This window comes from Gopherus flavomarginatus, chromosome 15 (genome assembly GCF_025201925.1).
Source record: "Gopherus flavomarginatus isolate rGopFla2 chromosome 15, rGopFla2.mat.asm, whole genome shotgun sequence".
Lineage (NCBI taxonomy): Eukaryota > Metazoa > Chordata > Testudines > Testudinidae > Gopherus > Gopherus flavomarginatus.
Window position 1 is genome coordinate 30,401,308 of NC_066631.1, and position 17,322 is coordinate 30,418,629.

At 59.6% G+C, this 17,322-nt stretch overlaps 1 protein-coding gene across 1 annotated transcript in view; it reads right to left on the bottom strand.

Annotated features, from left to right (window-relative positions):
* Nucleotides 1–17,322, bottom strand: part of TRPV4 (transient receptor potential cation channel subfamily V member 4) — a 39,703-nt gene that overhangs the window by 4,790 nt on the left and 17,591 nt on the right. The window contains exons 3-13 of the mRNA XM_050924286.1: nucleotides 11,956–12,128; nucleotides 11,272–11,424; nucleotides 10,921–11,061; nucleotides 9,431–9,729; nucleotides 6,521–6,700; nucleotides 5,452–5,610; nucleotides 4,832–4,924; nucleotides 3,695–3,768; nucleotides 2,812–2,977; nucleotides 1,684–1,750; nucleotides 656–972 (exon numbers count right to left, since the gene is read on the bottom strand). Of these exons, the coding sequence (XP_050780243.1) occupies nucleotides 656–972; nucleotides 1,684–1,750; nucleotides 2,812–2,977; nucleotides 3,695–3,768; nucleotides 4,832–4,924; nucleotides 5,452–5,610; nucleotides 6,521–6,700; nucleotides 9,431–9,729; nucleotides 10,921–11,061; nucleotides 11,272–11,424; nucleotides 11,956–12,128 (1,822 nt within the window). The remainder of the gene's footprint in view (nucleotides 1–655; nucleotides 973–1,683; nucleotides 1,751–2,811; nucleotides 2,978–3,694; nucleotides 3,769–4,831; nucleotides 4,925–5,451; nucleotides 5,611–6,520; nucleotides 6,701–9,430; nucleotides 9,730–10,920; nucleotides 11,062–11,271; nucleotides 11,425–11,955; nucleotides 12,129–17,322) is intronic.

Genomic DNA, 17,322 nt, shown 5'->3' on the forward strand with positions numbered 1-17,322 from the left:
CTGTCAGGGAAAACACCCCAGTCTAGAGTCCAGGAGAACACAGGCCATAGGCCACTCTCCTGCTCTGGCCAAGAGGGTGGTCATGGACCAGATGGGACCTGCCAGGTCATTTCCATGTCCAGTCCCTGAGCAGGGGAAGAGAACGTGGCGATAAAAATGCCGGAGACCTTTCTACACCACAGCTTCCCCCTGTGCTACCCCAGTAGGTGCCTGCTAGGAGAAGGGGCTGACACACCCTAGCATAGGGGCTGACACACCCTAGTGTCCAGGGCTGCAGACCCAGTGTCCTCAGCACAGCATGCATGCTAATGGATGGGCCATCACCAGTTTGGGCAGCATAGAGCAATGGATTTCAGCCTGGGGGCTGAAAACCCAAGGGGCCACCAGCAGCTCAGAGGGCAATAGGCCTCAGCTGCTCCCACTTCCCATGTCCAGGGGTCCATTGCACCACCTGCATCGGGTGCTCCGTAGACACTAGGAGCATCCCATAAATGGCCATCCTATCCTATGCCTCTGGGACAGGGCGTGGAGTCGGCATGGAGGATTCTGGGGAGGAGGCCAGTCTGTGAGCAGCTTAACATGGCCTCAGCAAGCCCCCTGCATTCGGCCTGACAGGGTGTCTGTCTCTGGCAGCCAAGGCCTGGCCAGATGTTACCTGTAGCTTCCATATGTGCTTGCTCTCCTTGGAGACCTGCCCCACCGTCTCCCCCATCAGAGCGATCAGCATGTTGAGGAGCAGCACAAAGGTGAGGATGATGTAGGTGACCAGCAGGATGATGAAGACGCCGGGGTACTTGGCGCTCTCGATCATCTCCAGGTCACCCATGCCGATGGTCAGCTTGAAGAGATCCAGCAGGAAGTTACTGAAGGTCTTGCTGTCCCGGCAGGACGGGTAGGCGGGCACCGTGCAGTTGGACTTGTCTTGGTTGCAGGCCTCAGCACTGGCACAGGGGTTCAGGAGCGAGACCAGAGCTGGGTCGGTGGGGGGAAGGGATATGGGTGAGACCCCCAGACAACTCAGCCAGGGGCTTAGCTGAGAGAACTGGCCAAGTCAAGCTAAGGTGCCAGTCAGTGTCACCACCTCTCTGGATGACTCGTTAGGCTGCGCAGCCGAGCACCGCCTCGCTGGGAGCCTGCACTTGTGCTGGGGACCTGGGCCCCACGCTCTGCCCTCATCCCAGTCCAGCCTGGAGAACTCCCCACATCTCCCAGTGGAAGAGTGAAGGCTCCCAAAGCCGAGGGTCAGAGAGCAAGAGCAGCACTCCCTGGCCTCCCTGCATAACTCCCTCACTAGTGCCCCGAGGTGCAGAGGAAGGTAAATGAATGGCCAGCGTGGGCACTCAGCACCTATCCCACAGCTTGAGCCACGCTGCGCTGACATCTCTGTCCACTGGCACACGAGCCTTTCCTCACAGCTCCCGTTCCAGGGGATCTGAACAATAAACCCTGGTGAGATTCCTCCCCTGACGCAGCAGAATTCAGCCCTTTGTCTATCTGGCCACCGCGTGAGAGCCTGGAAGGGTTGCCAAGGACCAGTGCCAATATGCAGTGTTTTCACTTTCTCAGGCCACAGTTCTCCAGCCTGGCTGAGCTGTACGCCAGGGCCCATCTGCTCTCTGCCAGATTCCCCACTCTGCGCACCGAACTAGCATCCCCTCCACAGCTCCCACGGACGTGCCGTACCTGAAGCATAGCCGATCATGAAGAGCACGTAGACCAGGAGGAACCGGAACAGGTCTTTGAAGAGGATCTGAAAAAATCCCAGAGGCAGAGCTTAGCTGTGCTGGGATCAGAGCCAGCCTCTTACGTCCCTGGAGCGCCTCACAGCAGCCACTTCACTGAAATGCAACCATCCCTGGGGTGGGCTATGCCTCCCGTGACAGGGCCATGTCCCACCCCTGTCTTCTGCTGACTACACAGACTCAGAGACACCCCAGGGCAGTTCATTTACCTTTGCTCTTCCCACCCCCTTCTTGCCCACACACAACAATCATTTACATCAGTTTCTCCTCAGGTCTCTGCTGAGGAGAGGGAAGAGCTCTCTCTACCCAGAGATCCATTCTGGTAGCCTACCTCTCTCTGCCCTGTGCTTCCTTCCTCTGCCTTCTTATACCTCCTGTGCTAATGGGCCAATCCGCTCATTAGTCCACTCCCAGCACATTCTAATCCACTAATTAGGCCCCATCAGGTCCACCCTGGGGGGAATTAATGGGTGTTTAGGTGACCACAGTGCTGGCTCCAGCACCCTGTCACACCGCTGTTTAACAGCACAAAGAGATGCCACAGGAACATAGAAATTACCGGACTGAATTGGCCCCGAGGTCCATCTAACCAAGCGTCCTGTCTCAGACAGGCCAGCCCCAGATGCCTCAGAGGAAGGTATAAGCACCCTGCACAGGTCGACTGGTTAATCTGCCCCTGGGAAGGTCTCATCCTAAACCCTAATAGCTAGAGATTGACTTAATCCCTGCATCCCTTCCCTCAGGCTGTTTGCAGCAGCAGTTCAGGACAGGCCATGGAGACAACTCTTGTATCCAATTGCAACTGCTGGGTTGGTTTAGGGAGAAAAATGGGATTGCCTGGAATCTGGCCAGGACAGAGGTTAAAGCTCTGTACACACCTGCAAAAGCACCGAGAGACCTTGGCCCTGGACCCAGGTACATCTGTTACCACGATCAGGTGCATTATGATACCACTGTGCTGGGGGCTGCACAGACACATAGTGAGAGAGAGCCCCAGCCCCAACGAGCTCCCAGTGTTAATAGTGGCACTCACACACACACACACACAGAGGCCTGGTCCCTTCCTGACCTTCTGAATCATGATGCTGTAGGTCCCTGTAAGCTTCAGGCCTCTGGTGAAGTAAAGTGCGTTCATCCAGCCCAGGACCAGGGCAAAGACCATGACTGCCAGGTAAGCTTCGATCCCCGCCAGGTACAACGCTGCTGCGATGATCACCAGCACCGAGTAGATGAAACTGAGGAAGAGCAGGAGGATTCAAAGGCAAGATCAAAACATCCCCCTGGAATGAACCAGCCCAGGAGGGTCGAGCTCCTGCACTCTGCCAGTCCCGCCCTAGGGCACCGTACGAGCAATGGGACTGGCTACCGTCGCTGTAGCAACTTCCAAAGTGCCTTAGCAGGGCCCCCCCGCCAGCCAACTGTGGGCAGGCAGCAGAGCAGTATTTTTGTGGGGATCCAGAGCAAGCCCACCACCCCCATATGCACTGCCCTGGCAGCTTCTGTTGAGAAACCCACACAGAGCACAGGGCAAGGCAGGCCACTGATTTCCATCAGGAGGATGAGATCGCTGCTGGGACGTGAACCCGCAGGTGCAGGGATGTCAGGCTGCTGAGCCGGCCCCTCGGAGGCGGCATCCCCTGGCAGGGGGCAGACACAGCGAAGGCTGGAGAGAATTCTGCAGCCGGGGGAGGAGATCTTGGGATGTCTATTGGGATGCCCAGCGCCAGCGCCAGAGACGGCATGCCAGGAGGCCTCTGCGCTTTTGTCCACTACAAAGGAGACTCCATCAGCACCAGGTTGGGCTGACATCTCCCCGAGACATGGCTGATCCCAGCATGCCGGGCACCTGCAACCGCCCCTTCCCTTCCAAATGCATTTCCAGGGCTGGGGGTTAGTAACATCGCAAGGGCGCTGGGTGGGGTACACCAGGGGCAAAGGGCATCGCCACTTACTAGAGCAGCTGGAAGGAGCCGTCTATAAAGAACGAATTCACCCCTGGACATTTCTTCATAAACAGATCCTTTAGCTGAGGAAGAAAGAAAAGAAGGTGGAGCCAGAGCCTGGCAGACGGATCCATGGAGGCTGAGGGTGGGACCGGCAGGGTGCACACAGTGAGCACAGCCCTGAAGGGTCCTTGCCGGCATGGAGGCAGGACTGGCCCTGCTCCACCCAGAGGAGGGGAGGTGAAGGAAGCTGCCCAGCGGGCTCAGTGCTAAGAGGCTCCAACTCCACCCGGTCCCGCAGGGATCGGGGCAGCGCTGGGTTTTATCCTAAATTTGTAAATGCAAAGCCGTCTCGGTCTGCATTTAACCCTTCCTCTGCTGTGCAAGGAAGCCAGACCCACAGGCAAGGGACCAGGACCGGCACCACGAGAGATTCAGAAGAGGGACCGCCAGTGGGAAGGGGCTACCTCCCCTGCTCGTGCATGTGGCCCCATGGCGTAACACCACCGGCTTCCATGGAGTGCAGCCGGTTTACACCCGCTGGGAGCGGGCCCTCAGGGTGCCAGCTCCCTGCAGTCCCTGCAGTGAAACAGAGGACTTTTTTGGGTGTGTTAAATACCCTGAATTAGAGCTCCCAACCCCATGGCCCACCCCACCCCACTCTGCCCCTGCCCTGCCCCAACCCATGACCTCGGGGAAACTCTGGGGAGATTGGCAGGAACAGTCTGAGGAGGCTGCAGCCCAAGGGGCAATTGCCAAGCGCAGTACAGATGCGGCCCTGCAGAACAGCCCACAAGGGAAAGGTGCTCAGAGATTCCTGGGAAAGGTGTGGGTGCCCGCTGAGCTCTCCTGGTGCCAGGCAGCTCGGTGTGTTCTGTTCTCAGGGGAAGCGTGTGTTGCGGGGTTTGTGGGTCTTATGGTTGGGCCCTACCCCTTGCATGTGTGTGACACAAGACATCTGTGCAAGTGCGAAGTGGCAGGATGGGGGACACTTGTGTGAGGTCAGAACACACTCGTGTGGGGACCGAGGGAGTGGGGGCACTTGTGCAAGGGACACAGAGGCACTTGTGTGAGGGTAGACAGGCATGAAGGCTCTTGTGCAAGACAGGAGGCACTTGTGCAAGGGGGTGAATGGTTTCCACTTACATTGGTGAAAAAGAACAAGACTCCAGTGAAGAGGGTTATGATCTCCCCGGCCAGGCGCAGGTAGTCTATGGTCGTTGTGTAGGGATACGGCGGCTGCAGAGCAGGGATACGGTGATGAGAACGTTACCTCGAAATCCCAGCAGTACGGCCTCCTACAAAACCATGCACCCTGTCCCCCACCCCCAGCACCATGCCAGCCTGCCCTCGGCAGAAACGAGAGCCCTCCCCTCTCCCAGGCACCAAGAACCAGACGCTGCCCAGGACACACTCAGTGCGGGCACCCAGACGGGCTCACCTTCCTCTACAGGGGTCAGGCACTGGCCATTGCCAGAGGCAGGGATCCCAGAGGGCCCAGTGCTCTGAGCTGGCGCAGCCGGAGGTGGGCTCTGGGCCTGTCTCCCTGGACTCCTGGCCCAGCCTGCCAGGGCCCTGGTGTGGGCTGCAGCTCCCATGGGGCAGGGAGACCCCCAGGCATTAAACAGGCTGGGCTGTGGGGGAACCGCTAGGGACTGCCCAGAAAGCTCAGCTCTGTGTACAGCCTAACAGTGGGACCTGCTGCTCCTGCACAGCAGCCTCCCCGAGCCCCAGGGACCCACCGGGCCGGGCGGCGTGAGGCTCACCGTGCCCTCCATAGGGCGGTGGTAGGCGATGAGGGTGAAGACAACCATGGCGCTGAGGTAGGAGATCACGCTGATGTAGAAGGAGACGGCCCCGAACTTCCGCCACTTGTCGCGCAGCAGCTCGTTGATGGGCTCCACAGCGAGCATCTCATGGCGGTTCTGCAACAACCCAGCATGCTGGCTGTGAGCTCAGGGCCAGGGGACGGGGCTACACAGGCCACACGCACACCTGAGCAGACGGGGCAGCCAGGGGGGTGGAGACGGGGCGGCGCTGGCTGTGCCCGCGGCTGGGGGGATGGAGCCGGGGCGGCGCTGGCCGTGCCCGCGGCTGCGGGGGTGGAGACGGGGCAGCACTGGCCATGCCTGCGGCCAGGGTGATGGAGACAGGGTGGCGCTGGCTATACCCACGGCCGGGGAGATGGAGACAAGTACTGGCCATGTCCGCGGCCGAGGGGATGGAGACGGGGTGGCGCTGGCCGTGCCCGCAGCCAGGGGGATGGAGATGGGGTGGCGCTGGCTATGCCCACGGCCGGGGAGATGGAGACAAGTGCTGGCCATGTCCGCGGCCGAGGGGATGGAGATGGGGTGGCGCTGGCCGTGCCCGCAGCCAGGGGGATGGAGATGGGGCGGTGCTGGCCGTGCCCGCAGCCAGGGGGATGGAGATGGGGTGGCGCTGGCTATGCTCACAGCCGGGGAGATGGAGACAAGTGCTGGCCATGTCCGCGGCCGAGGGGATGGAGATGGGGTGCCACTGGCTGTGTCCATGGCTGGGGGATGGGGACTGGGCAGTGCTGGCCGTGCCCTTGGCCGGAGAGATGGAGCCACGGCGGCGCTGGCTGTGCCCGCGGCAGGGGGATGGAGACAAGTGGCGCTGACTGTGCCTGGCCTGGAGTTGCATCTGTGCATGAGCCAGGCAGCATCCTCCTGAAATCTTCACAATGGCCAAGGGACTGGAGACTGGGTCCGGCAAGGGGCCTGCCATGCCTGCCATGCTCGGCAGCCCAGGCCCACATCGGGCTATGCACCCACCATTTGCTGCCTGCCTCCCTGGTGCCAACTCAGCGCTCACCTCGATCTTACTGTTGTACACCAGGATCTCCAGGACAGACACCTCCTCCCCACAGGTGTCCAGTGAGGAGAGGTCGTAGAGCGAGGAGTAGACGGGCCCATAAGCCCAGTCCTTGAACTTTCGGGAGAGGTGGCGGGCGTCCTCATCTGTAATCTCCCTGCGGATGATGTGCTGGAACATCTGGAGGATGGGGGGAGAGGCGGTCACCCACAGCATGTGTATAGAAAGCGACGCTGCTCACAGCCCCCTGATCTCCCTGCAGCCCTGAGCAGCCGGGCACCGGAACACGCTGCTCAGAGTCCCCCGCTCTCTGCTCAGAGCCCCCCACTCTCTGCTCAGAGCCCCCTGATCTCCCTGCAGCCCTGAGCAGCCGGGCACTGGGACACGCTGCTCAGAGCCCCCCGCTCTCTGCTCCGACCCCCCTGATCTCCCTGCAGACCTGAGCAGCCGGGCACCGGGACACGCTGCTCAGAGTCCCCCGCTCTCTGCTCAGAGCCCCCCACTCTCTGCTCAGAGCCCCCTGATCTCCCTGCAGCCCTGAGCAGCCGGGCACCGGGACACGCTGCTCAGAGCCCCCCGCTCTCTGCTCAGAGTCCCCTGCTCTCTCTGTTGCACTGAGCAGCCGGGCACCGGGACATGCTGCTCAGAGCCCCCCGCTCTCTGCTCAGAGTCCCCTGCTCTCTCTGTTGCATTGAGCAGCCGGGCACCGGGACACACTGCTCAGAGCCCCCTGCTCTCTGCTCACAGCCCCCTGATCTCCCTGTAGCCCTGAGCAGCCGGGCACCGGGACATGCTGCTCAGAGCCCCCCGCTCTCTGCTCAGAGTCCCCTGCTCTCTCTGTTGCATTGAGCAGCCGGGCACCGGGACACACTGCTCAGAGCCCCCCCTCTCTGCTCAGAGTCCCCTGCTCTTTCTGTTGCACTGAGCAGCCGGGCACCGGGACACACTGCTCAGAGCCCCCTGCTCTCTCTGTTGCACTGAGCAGCCGGGCACCGGGACACACTGCTCAGAGCCCCCTGCTCTCTGCTCAGAGCCCCCTGCTCTCTCTGTTGCACTGAGCAGCCGGGCACCGGGACACACTGCTCAGAGCCCCCCGCTCTCTGCTCAGAGCCCCCTGCTCTCTCTGTTGCACTGAGCAGCCAGGCACTGGGACATGCTGCTCAGAGCCCCCCGCTCTCTGCTCAGAGCCCCCTGCTCTCTCTGTTGCACTGAGCAGCCGGGCACCGGGACACACTGCTCAGAGCCCCCTGCTCTCTCTGTTGCACTGAGCAGCTGTGTTCAGGGGGTTCCACTTGCTCTAAGTGTCCAGGCCAATGTTTTCGGCAGTGGCTGCTGATTCTGGGCGCCTAACTTCAGGCCAGGTTTTCAGAGGGGCTGAGCCTCTGACTGTCTGACACTTCAACCCAGAGTGTCCCACACTGAGCACTGATAACTGTGGCAACCAGCCAGAATCAAGGGCCAGCATGGAAAGATTTTGCTTTAATATTCCCATAGCAATTACTGTGTGATGGAGGCTCTTCCCCTGCTTCCTCACCACCCACACCTGTTTTACCATCCCAGAGAGCACCTCATTTTCTCAAGGCCCTGGGGTAACTTTTCTGCCTGACCATGATGGGCTGGGACCCCTACGATGCTGCCACAGAGTGTCCCAGGGGGGTGCTGGGGAGTGAGACCCCGAGGCCTGACGGGTGCTGGGGACCCCACAAGGCCTGCTCCCTGGGTGGAAAGGCACAGCAGTGACCAGCACAGCTGTACCACTCTGTTTCCAGAGGAGTAACGTCATACAGTGCCTGTTCTTTCACAATCCCTGTGTCTTTAACTGGAGACACACCCCGCCACGTGGCACTGCAGCGCCGTCCCAGCTGCATGGTGCAGGGGGAGGAGGACAAGGTAGCAGAGAAGAGAAGTGGCGCAGTCGAGACACCTGAGGTTCATTAACCAAGCCTGTTAATGGGCTGCTACCCGTATGCCCAAGATCAGGGACCCCTTTGCCACAGAGCCGTTTGTCTTGTAAGGTCTTAGACACTCAACCCCGCTGGAGAACTGCGACCGGCCGCTAGGGGGAGGCAGCCACCAAATCACAAACCCGCCAGGCCCGAAGTCACTGCCCAGAGCCGTGCACCCTGGGGCGATCCGGGGAACCAGCTCCTGCTGTGGGTGGGTGGCAGAGCACCCAGGGGTCCTGCACGTGCCTATCCCAGCATGTGGTGTCTCATCCGGCGCATCGGGAACCCCAACAACCAGCCAATCCCTGCGCGCGCAGATGAACTCCCGCAGGACAATGCTAACGGACCAAAACCCCACAGCGCCCAGGGCAAAGGTCACTCCAGAGCTGCCCTACCAGCCCTCCTCCTCAAAGGAAACCTGCCTTTTTAAGTGGTTTCTTGCAACATGCGTTAACCCCTTGTGCGTAACAATCTGTCCCACCCAGATTTAGCTGGGACCCCCTGGGTCCCTCATCCAGCCCTGAAGAAGAGCTCAGAGCAGCTCGACCCACCTTGTCTCTCTCACCAGCAGAAGCTGGTCCCATAAAAGATTTTACCTCACCCACCTTTTCTCTCTTGTATGCTGGACCAACAGGGACTTGGGGTCAGACCCTGCTGCCCCGTGAGCCGAGCGCTCGACTAATGTGCTGGGTCGTTATCGATGCACAAGGACATACTCGCTGAGCTGAACTCGTGTACACAGGCTGCCCCCAGTACAGAGACTGCCCCGTCACCCCAGAAAGGAGCCCTGCCCAGGAGCCAGATGCTAATCAGCATCTCCTGCCCTTCTGGGGGGTGCCACTGCCATCCAGGGGAGCTGCGGGGGCAGTGGGGGAAGAGGGGCTCTTGACAGGGGCTGGCGGAGCTGGATTTGCCCTTTCCCTGCAGCAGCAGCTGGAGGGAGACAAGGACAGCAGGCCCTTACCCCGATCTTGCCGATCTTGGCCGCCATCATAAGGGGTGAGAGACCGTCGTTGTTGAGCACGGCCTCCAGGTTGGTGTCGGGGAAGAGCTTGGCGCACTTGATCAGCAGCAGGTCGTACATCTTGGTGACGAACTTGGTGTTCTCCCGGGTGTTGTCGGCGATGGCCACCAGGGCGTGCAGCACTGTATTGCCCCGGGAGTCCTGGCGCCGTAGGTCTGCCTGCTTGTGCGCGTTCTCCGTGAGGTAGTGCACAATGTGCGGCTGGTTGGTGCAGGCGGCAAGGGAGAGGGGCAGCTCGCCTGGCAGGGGAAAGAGCATGACAGACGTCAGCCTTTCTCCGTCCTGCCACTCTCAGAACCGGGCTCTGGGCGCCGGGCAGCCAGCTACGGGAGCCAGGCCAGAGGCCTGGGGAGAAGCAGCCGCTCTGCTCCCCCAGGCAGCGAGTGAACAGCCAGTGGAGGGAGCAGAGGTACAGGCCTGAGTAGTGGTGGAGTAACCAGGAGCGTGAGTCTGTAATGGGATTGCCTAGGGAGGTGGTGGAATCTCCATCACTGGGGATTTTTAAGAGCAGGATGGACAAACCTGTCAGTATGGGCTAGATAATACTGAGTCCTGCCTTGAGTGCAGGGGATTGGACTAAAGACCTCTCGAGGTCCCTTCCAGTTCTGTGATTCTATGTGTGACAGCACGTACACCGTGACTGCATGTGAGACTGTTCATGTGACCCAACAGGGCAATCCCACACAGACTGGTGTGTACCAGCACAGCGTCCTGAGAGAGTAAGGGATTGCACACGTGTGTGACAGCAAGCATACCGTGACTGCATGTGAGACTGTTCACGTGACCCAATGGGGCAATCCCGCACAGACTGGTGTGTACCCATGCAGGGTCCTGAGAGTGTAAGGGATTGCACACGTGTGTGACAGCACGCACACCATGACTGCGTGTGAGACTGTTTGTGTGACCCAACAGGGCAATCCTGCACAGATTGGTGTGTACCAGTGCAGGGTCCTGAGAGTGTAAGGGATTGCACATGTGTGTGACAGCACGCACACCATGACTGCATGTGAGACTGTTCACATGACCCAATGGGGCAATTCCGCACAGACTGGTGTGTACCAGTGCAGGGTCCTGAGAGTGTAAGGGATTGCACGGGAGGGCAGGTCATTTTCCAGCAACGCGTTAGTTCTAGGCCCCTGCTGACATGGGGGCGGGGTTCATTTTGGGGTGATCTGTGGGACACAGAGCTGGTGAGACCCCAGAGCCCACCTCCCAGGCCAGCAGTCAGCAGGCAGACAGGGACACTTCCTGGCACCGACACCCGGGAGCTGGGCCGAGGGGCGAGCAGGTCTGTCTCATTACCAAGCCTCCCATTGGGGCATCCCCCTCACTGGAGGTGGCTTCTCCACCCGCTATTCCAGCTGGGGCCCCCCACCACCTGAGGACGTGGCCTTTCCCGTGCGCAGGGCCGGGCAGCACTCCCCACTCACCAAAGTAGAAGTACCCGCCCTCGTTCTTGGGCTGGAAGAAGCGGCCGCGTGCCTGGGCGTGCACGTCCGCCCCCTTCTCCACCAGCAGCTCCACGTAGTGCTTGCAGCGACGCTCGATGGCGATGTGCAACGCCGTCTGGCCTGGAACCACACGCAGGCCCGTCAGTGCCCCGAGCGCCCAGCCTCAGCCCCGGCCGAGCCGGCGTCACGTCCCCAACGCACCGCAGGGAGGGCAGGTGTGTGGGGGTGAACATGGCTCTGCCCCAGCCGCGGCTGAGCTCCCAGCAGCCCGCCCAGTGCTGGCCATGGCCAGGAATCCCACCCCCGTCCATGTCACGGCTCAGCCCCCACCTCGGTAGTAGACGTCTCGGAAGGGCGAGTTGATGAACTCCCGCATGTTGCCTGTCTGCTCCGCAATGGCCAGCAGCAGGGGGATGGTGTCGTTTTTGCCCCCGCTCAGATTCAGCAGCGCTTTGGGCAGGCAGGTCTTCCCCGTCGAGGGCTCTGCAGGGAATGGAGGGGCTGTGAGAGAGGGAGCGGGGCAGGTAGGAACAGCCTGAAGCTCAGAGCAGGCACGTGCCCAACTCCAGGGGTTCCACCTTCACCCAGCCACAAGCCCCCAGGTGTGCATGGCCCAGGAACACCTGCATTCAGAAGCGTTTCTTGTCACATGCGGGCCTCAAGCCTGCTTGGCTGGAAGAGAGGCTAGTTCCCCGGAGGGGAACCCACCAGCCCCGATGCACTCACATGGGCACGGGGAGTGGCTGCGCAGCCAGGCTCACGGGTGCCAAGCTGTATACGCACAATCGAGGGTGCACGCCCAATTTACCGTCACTACACGCCCCGCCACACTGACTGCACATGAAGCACCCAGCCCAATGGACTCCGCTGTGTCCCTCTAGATTCTGCAGCAAGGACACAGGGCCCGTGCAGCACAGCCACTGGCTTCCCGAGCTGGTATGTTCAGCTCCACCCCCCCCAGCAGGAAGCCCCAGAGCCAGGCCAGCTGCTGACGCTGCCCGTTTCGCAGCTCACCTCGAAACTCCTCGTCGGTCAGGCGCTTCTTGTGGGTCAGCAGGAAGGAGAGGAGCCCATCCAGGGCAGCGGTTGAACCCCGGGACACGATGTCGAAGAGGATGGGCCGGTTAAACACCTTGAGGACTGGAGGCGGGTTGGGGGCCGGGGCCTTCGGGCTGTGGGTCTGCTTCCTGGAAAAGGGGCACTGTTTCTACAAGGAGACTCTCAAAGCGCGCAGCTCCTCCTGCCACCAGCACCGACCTGATGCCTACAGGGCCAGGAGCTAGTCCATAAGCCAGACATGGCCACTGACATGTCCTTTACTACAGCCTGCTCCAGGTGCCTGGGTGGGGCATCTGGTCTCCTGGCCCTTGACTTCGCCTCTGCCCCACAGCATTGCAGTTACCCAGGTGCACAAGAAGCAGTGTGACTCAGCGGACAGGATACTGGACTGGGAGTCAAGACAGGGGGACTGAACTCTACCACAGACTCTCTTAGACAAGATGCTGCCCTGCTCTGTGCCTCAGTTTCCCCATCTGTAAAATGCAGACAGTAATATTTGGTCAACTGTGTAAAGTGTTTCATTTCCTATGGAAGGAAATCCATCCGCATTCACACTAGGGAACATAACTCAAGCTCCCCCCATTACACTACTGATTCCGGCATAGCTGGATGTTTCTACTAAACTGATCAGCAGTGCAATAGTTAACAATGCTAACATGTTAGCTAGTGTCACTAGGCTTCAGAATTAACACACCCCATTGAGAGGTAAGGGCCGATTTTGTTTCAGACAGGCAGCACTGTGCCAGGGCACATTAGAAATTAGGCTAGACATTTACTTTTAAAATATTAAGTTAAATTAAAGTTTAAGCTTTCCAAAACCTGACAGCGGCACCAAAACAGGTCTGGTACAGCTACCGCCATGGATGGGCTCAACCCTCCCCTCATGCCTGGCTCTGCAGGCCTGCCCCTCGCTTCACAGGGCCCAGGGCCATCAGCACTTGAATTTCCTGATGTCTTCCTGCTTTGGAGGCCACCTGCCCCCCAGGGGATCCTGCATGCTCTGAGAGAGGCCAGCCGACAGCTGCTTGGCAAGGACTTTGCATCACAGGGGATCCAAAGAGCGAGCCTGGGCGTTGGTGCAGGCAATTATCTCCCAAGATACAACTATACACGCAGCCCCTGTCCAGCTCCACACTGCTGCTATCAGCAAATCCCAAATCCTCCCCTTACGTTCCAGGAGCTGCCCAAGAATCCCAGCCCCGTGAGGGATCTGCAAATAAAGGGATTGTGTCTGCAAAGGAAGGCGTAACTCTAGCTGGCTGCACACACCAAAATCCCACGCAGGCAGTGCGGCTGTAGCCGTGTTGGTGAGACCGGGTGGGTGAGGTGATATCTTGTATTGGACTCAACTCCTGGGGAGGAGAGCTTGCTGGTCCAATACAAGATAGCTCCTCACCCACCTTGCTGCTATTTGAAATCCCCTGGCCAACAAGGACTATGTGAATGTGACACACCACTACCTGAATCCACTCCTGCTTAGAGGCTGCAGGCAAATGGGTTTAGCAATGCAGCTGTCACAGCAGCCTGCTGCCCCCGACCCCAGAAGGCACCAGTCACAGTCCCAGGGTGGAGAATTCACACCTCACGCTGGGAAGGCAGCCCAGTAACCGGGTGATTAGTGCTCCATGTGGCCAGGCAGACCAGGGCTCGGTTCCAGGGCCAGCAAGAGTTACAGTGGCAGCAGGCTGATGGCCAGAGAGGGGCAGGATGATGGACTAGGTCCTTTCCCAGAGCTAGAAAGTGTAATAAGCCTGCAGCGCCCTCCTCTGGTTACACTAGGACCAGCACCAATGGGCCTCGGGATGCAGATCTGCCCCAGCACAGTGAGCTTGCAGGAACATGTAGCCTCTTCCGAGTGCCTTCCACCCAAGGGGCTTTGCAAACCTTAATGCCTTTAGCCGGGGGAGACAGGTGAGCATCATTTCGCACCAGGATAAACATGCTCAGTGACGACGGGGTGGGAGTGATGGAGGCCAACTCCCTTGCTGAAGGCCAGGGATGGCTAAATGCCACTCTCCAGAGGGTACAGGCCCTCAGGCCAGTTCTGTGGACGCAAGCTGGGCTGGTTCAGGCACCTCTGTTGTCTCAGCTAATTACATCTAAACAAACCAGTCTCAGCTTAGCACCAGGCCTAGGCAGAGGGGAAAGCGCACCCTGAACGAGGCTTCTCCCCGAATCAGCCACTTACAGAACAAGGCGTCATTAAAGGAATTTCCACCTCACCTGGCGAGGAGCGACCCAGGACCTTTGGGCAATGGAATGAGCTTGCCCACCCCAGGGGGTTCGCAGGGCTGGATCGGCCCAGGCAGTGCTGCCGGCACCAGAACCCAAACAACCAGCTGACCTTACCCGTGCCCCGGCCCGGCTGGGCTCCAGCCTCAGAAACATGAGCAGCAGTTGCCTCACTTCCTGGCAGGTTACAAGCAAACCACCCAGCTATTTGGGAGGGACCATTTGGGTGGCATAAGGAGCCAGAAATAAGAGTGACGGGGGGATATGTGGGAAGGGAAAGTGTGGCTAAATGCCAGGAGAACCTCCCGAGCAGAGAGATCACCAGATTGTTGCTATCAATGAAAACCTTGGCATGGCGCTTTACAAACAAATCGACCCCGCTCCCAGCCCCAAAGAGCTTCCCACAGGAACAAGGGGAAGTGTCCACCTCTGCAAGGCTGTTCCAAGCTTTGGGGAGAGTCCTGGCCTGGCTGCCAGGGGCCCAGCACCCAGGTTGCAAAGCTCAGGCCATCTTCAGGGGACAGTGGGGGAGTGGCATCTGGGTTCAGTTGGCAGCTAGACTTCGTCCACAGACCCCACCCAGGCCAGATCCTACCGGAGAATGTCCAAGAGCTTTTGGTCCTGCCCCCATGGAAGTCAGAGGCCACGCTTCGAGGGGGCAGGATGGGGCCTTCAGACCTGCCGGTCCGATTTCAGTTGTAGCTAATGTCCCTGCAGTGCATGTGGGGGACAGTTATACCCGGGGGGGGGAAGGGCAGTCAATATAGGGTGCCACACCATGCCTGTGGGAGCGACATGAACACACGCTCCCCTCCGACCGCTGGTCTCTGCTGCGGACCCCCAGCCCTTGGGAATGGAAGTGATTCAGGCAGGCAGGGGAGGGGGAGACCCCCAGCACCATCTAAGGCAGGTGACTGTGTCACAATGTCATCTAGGCGTATGCCCCTATCCTAGAGCAATGGCCCCAAATGCTACTCCATGCACACATGGCGGCTGTGGGGCTCAGGACCTTGGCTGCTACGGACAGTCTGGGGTCCCCCACACCCCACACATATACAGGAACCAGGGCAGGGGAGAGAAGCGGGAGGCAACTCGTTCTCAGCATCTGCAATAGCAGCGTCTGCCTCTGTAAGCCGTACAGCACCATGCACAATGGCAGCTCTCCAACCAGTGCCTGCTAAACCAACTGGGAGCGTCTCTTCCCCTCCGATCCCTGCCCTCCCCTTCACTGCTTCCCTGCTTCACTTGTTCTCTGATCTGGGCAGTGCCCCCCATCTCCTAGCCCCTTTCACCTAGGATCTGCAGGGGGAGTGTTGTCATCCCTTTGCTACAGACCATGTGGGGACAGTGAGACCTGGAGGTGTGGGTTTGGCCCCAGGCCACAGAAGGGTGCAGTGGAGAAGACAGAAGGAAGGGATCTGACAGACAGCCTGAGCATGGGGACACACTGCCTCCCAGAGCGGGGACCAGAACACTGGGTCCTGCCCCCCAGTCCCATTGCACTAAGCAGTCCTGGGTCCCTGTCAGTCCTCAGCACCTGAGGTCTCCTGTGTGGCCATCGTCCCGGGAAGCACAGTGGGTGCAGGACCCCAGCAGGGCAGGAGCTGCATCATGCTGTCTGAACGAGCGCAGGGAGCCCCGGGGAGCGGAGCTGGAGTCTCTCCAGCCCATGGCTTGGCCAGCCCCACAGTGCGGGGAGTTTCTCCAGGACAGACTGGTGCATTGTGCCCTGCTGCCAGTTCTGGGGCAGGCGGGGCCTCCATGTCCCCCGGGAGCATTTCCTGGCCTAGCCTGGCAGGGAGCGGGCGGGGAGCACTCTTTGAAAAGCCCATTCATGCCGGAGCCCGGCTTGCCACGCCCAGCAAGGAAAGCCAGGCTGCACAAGACAGAGTGAGACGGCCCAGCACAGAGCCCTCTTTCAGGGGAGCGCGCGAGAGGGAAATTGGCAGCCGGCAGCCCTGGCGAGTGCTAGTACCTCCCAGGCCAGGCTGTCTGCACCACCCTCCAAAGCGGCTTACCCAGAGGACAGTTCCACACAGCCCTGCTCCCTGCTCCCACTGGCCTCCCCCCCCATCCCACTGCTCGCTCGCAGCCCCCAGATCTAGCTCAATGTGATCTCGCGCCAGCCTGCGCTGGAGTTCAAGGTCTGTTCCAGACTGTGGCTCCAGCCCATTTTGGTCTAGGCACTGGGGTTCCACCCCCCAGTATCAGGGCTCATCTCATCCTTATTTCAGGGACAGCTCAGGCAGGTCCAGCACCCCTAACACCAGCCTGGAGCACCAAGAGCATATCCCAGCTAGGGAGTGAGTGCTTCATGTGTCTCAGCAGCTACCGCAGGCTGGTAGAGGCAGTGCACTGATGGGCACCCTAGGGCATCCCAGCTACTCCTCCTGCTCGGGACACAGGGGAGGGGAAATCTCCCTGGCTCTGATCATCCCTTGGGCTTTTGGAGCTTCCCAATCCTGCTGCAACAGCCTTACCACCTCCTGGGTGGTCTACACAGCTCATTGCTACCTTCTCCCCCGGGAAAGCCCCTTCGCTCTGTGGCCTGCCCCACCTGCATTGCCCTTGGGTGGCAGAGGTTTGCTTGGGGCCAGGTTGGAGGGGCCTGGCTATTGTCCAGCTCCCAGCAAGGTGCCTTTAGGAAGCTGGCATCTCTGTAACCCCAGTGCCCCCCTTCTTTGCAAGTGACCATGGAAAACGTTCAACCAGACACAAGCAGGTGGTGTTGAATGGGGACATTCAACAGGAGCACTGCAGAGCCTGCTACCACATGCAGCTGCCCAGTGCTAGACATGCTCCTTACTGTTACTAGCTGACACCTGTGAGAAAATACCAGGTTGGTCAAAATGCCCTTGCTGAGCGCTGGGACTGTGGCATCAAAGGTAGCGACCCCATCCTGCCTATCCATGTCTCTCCCTCTTAGTGCATTTGCTTCCTGCAATCCTAGCAGCTCAGATAAATAGTTTTCACTGCAAATATCTCAAAGAAGGTTCATATCCACAGCGAACAGTTCCAAATATTTGCAACAAAAATGTGGACTTTTTTTTTTTGAAAGTAGCACTAAAATAAAAGAAATGTGGCTCGGTA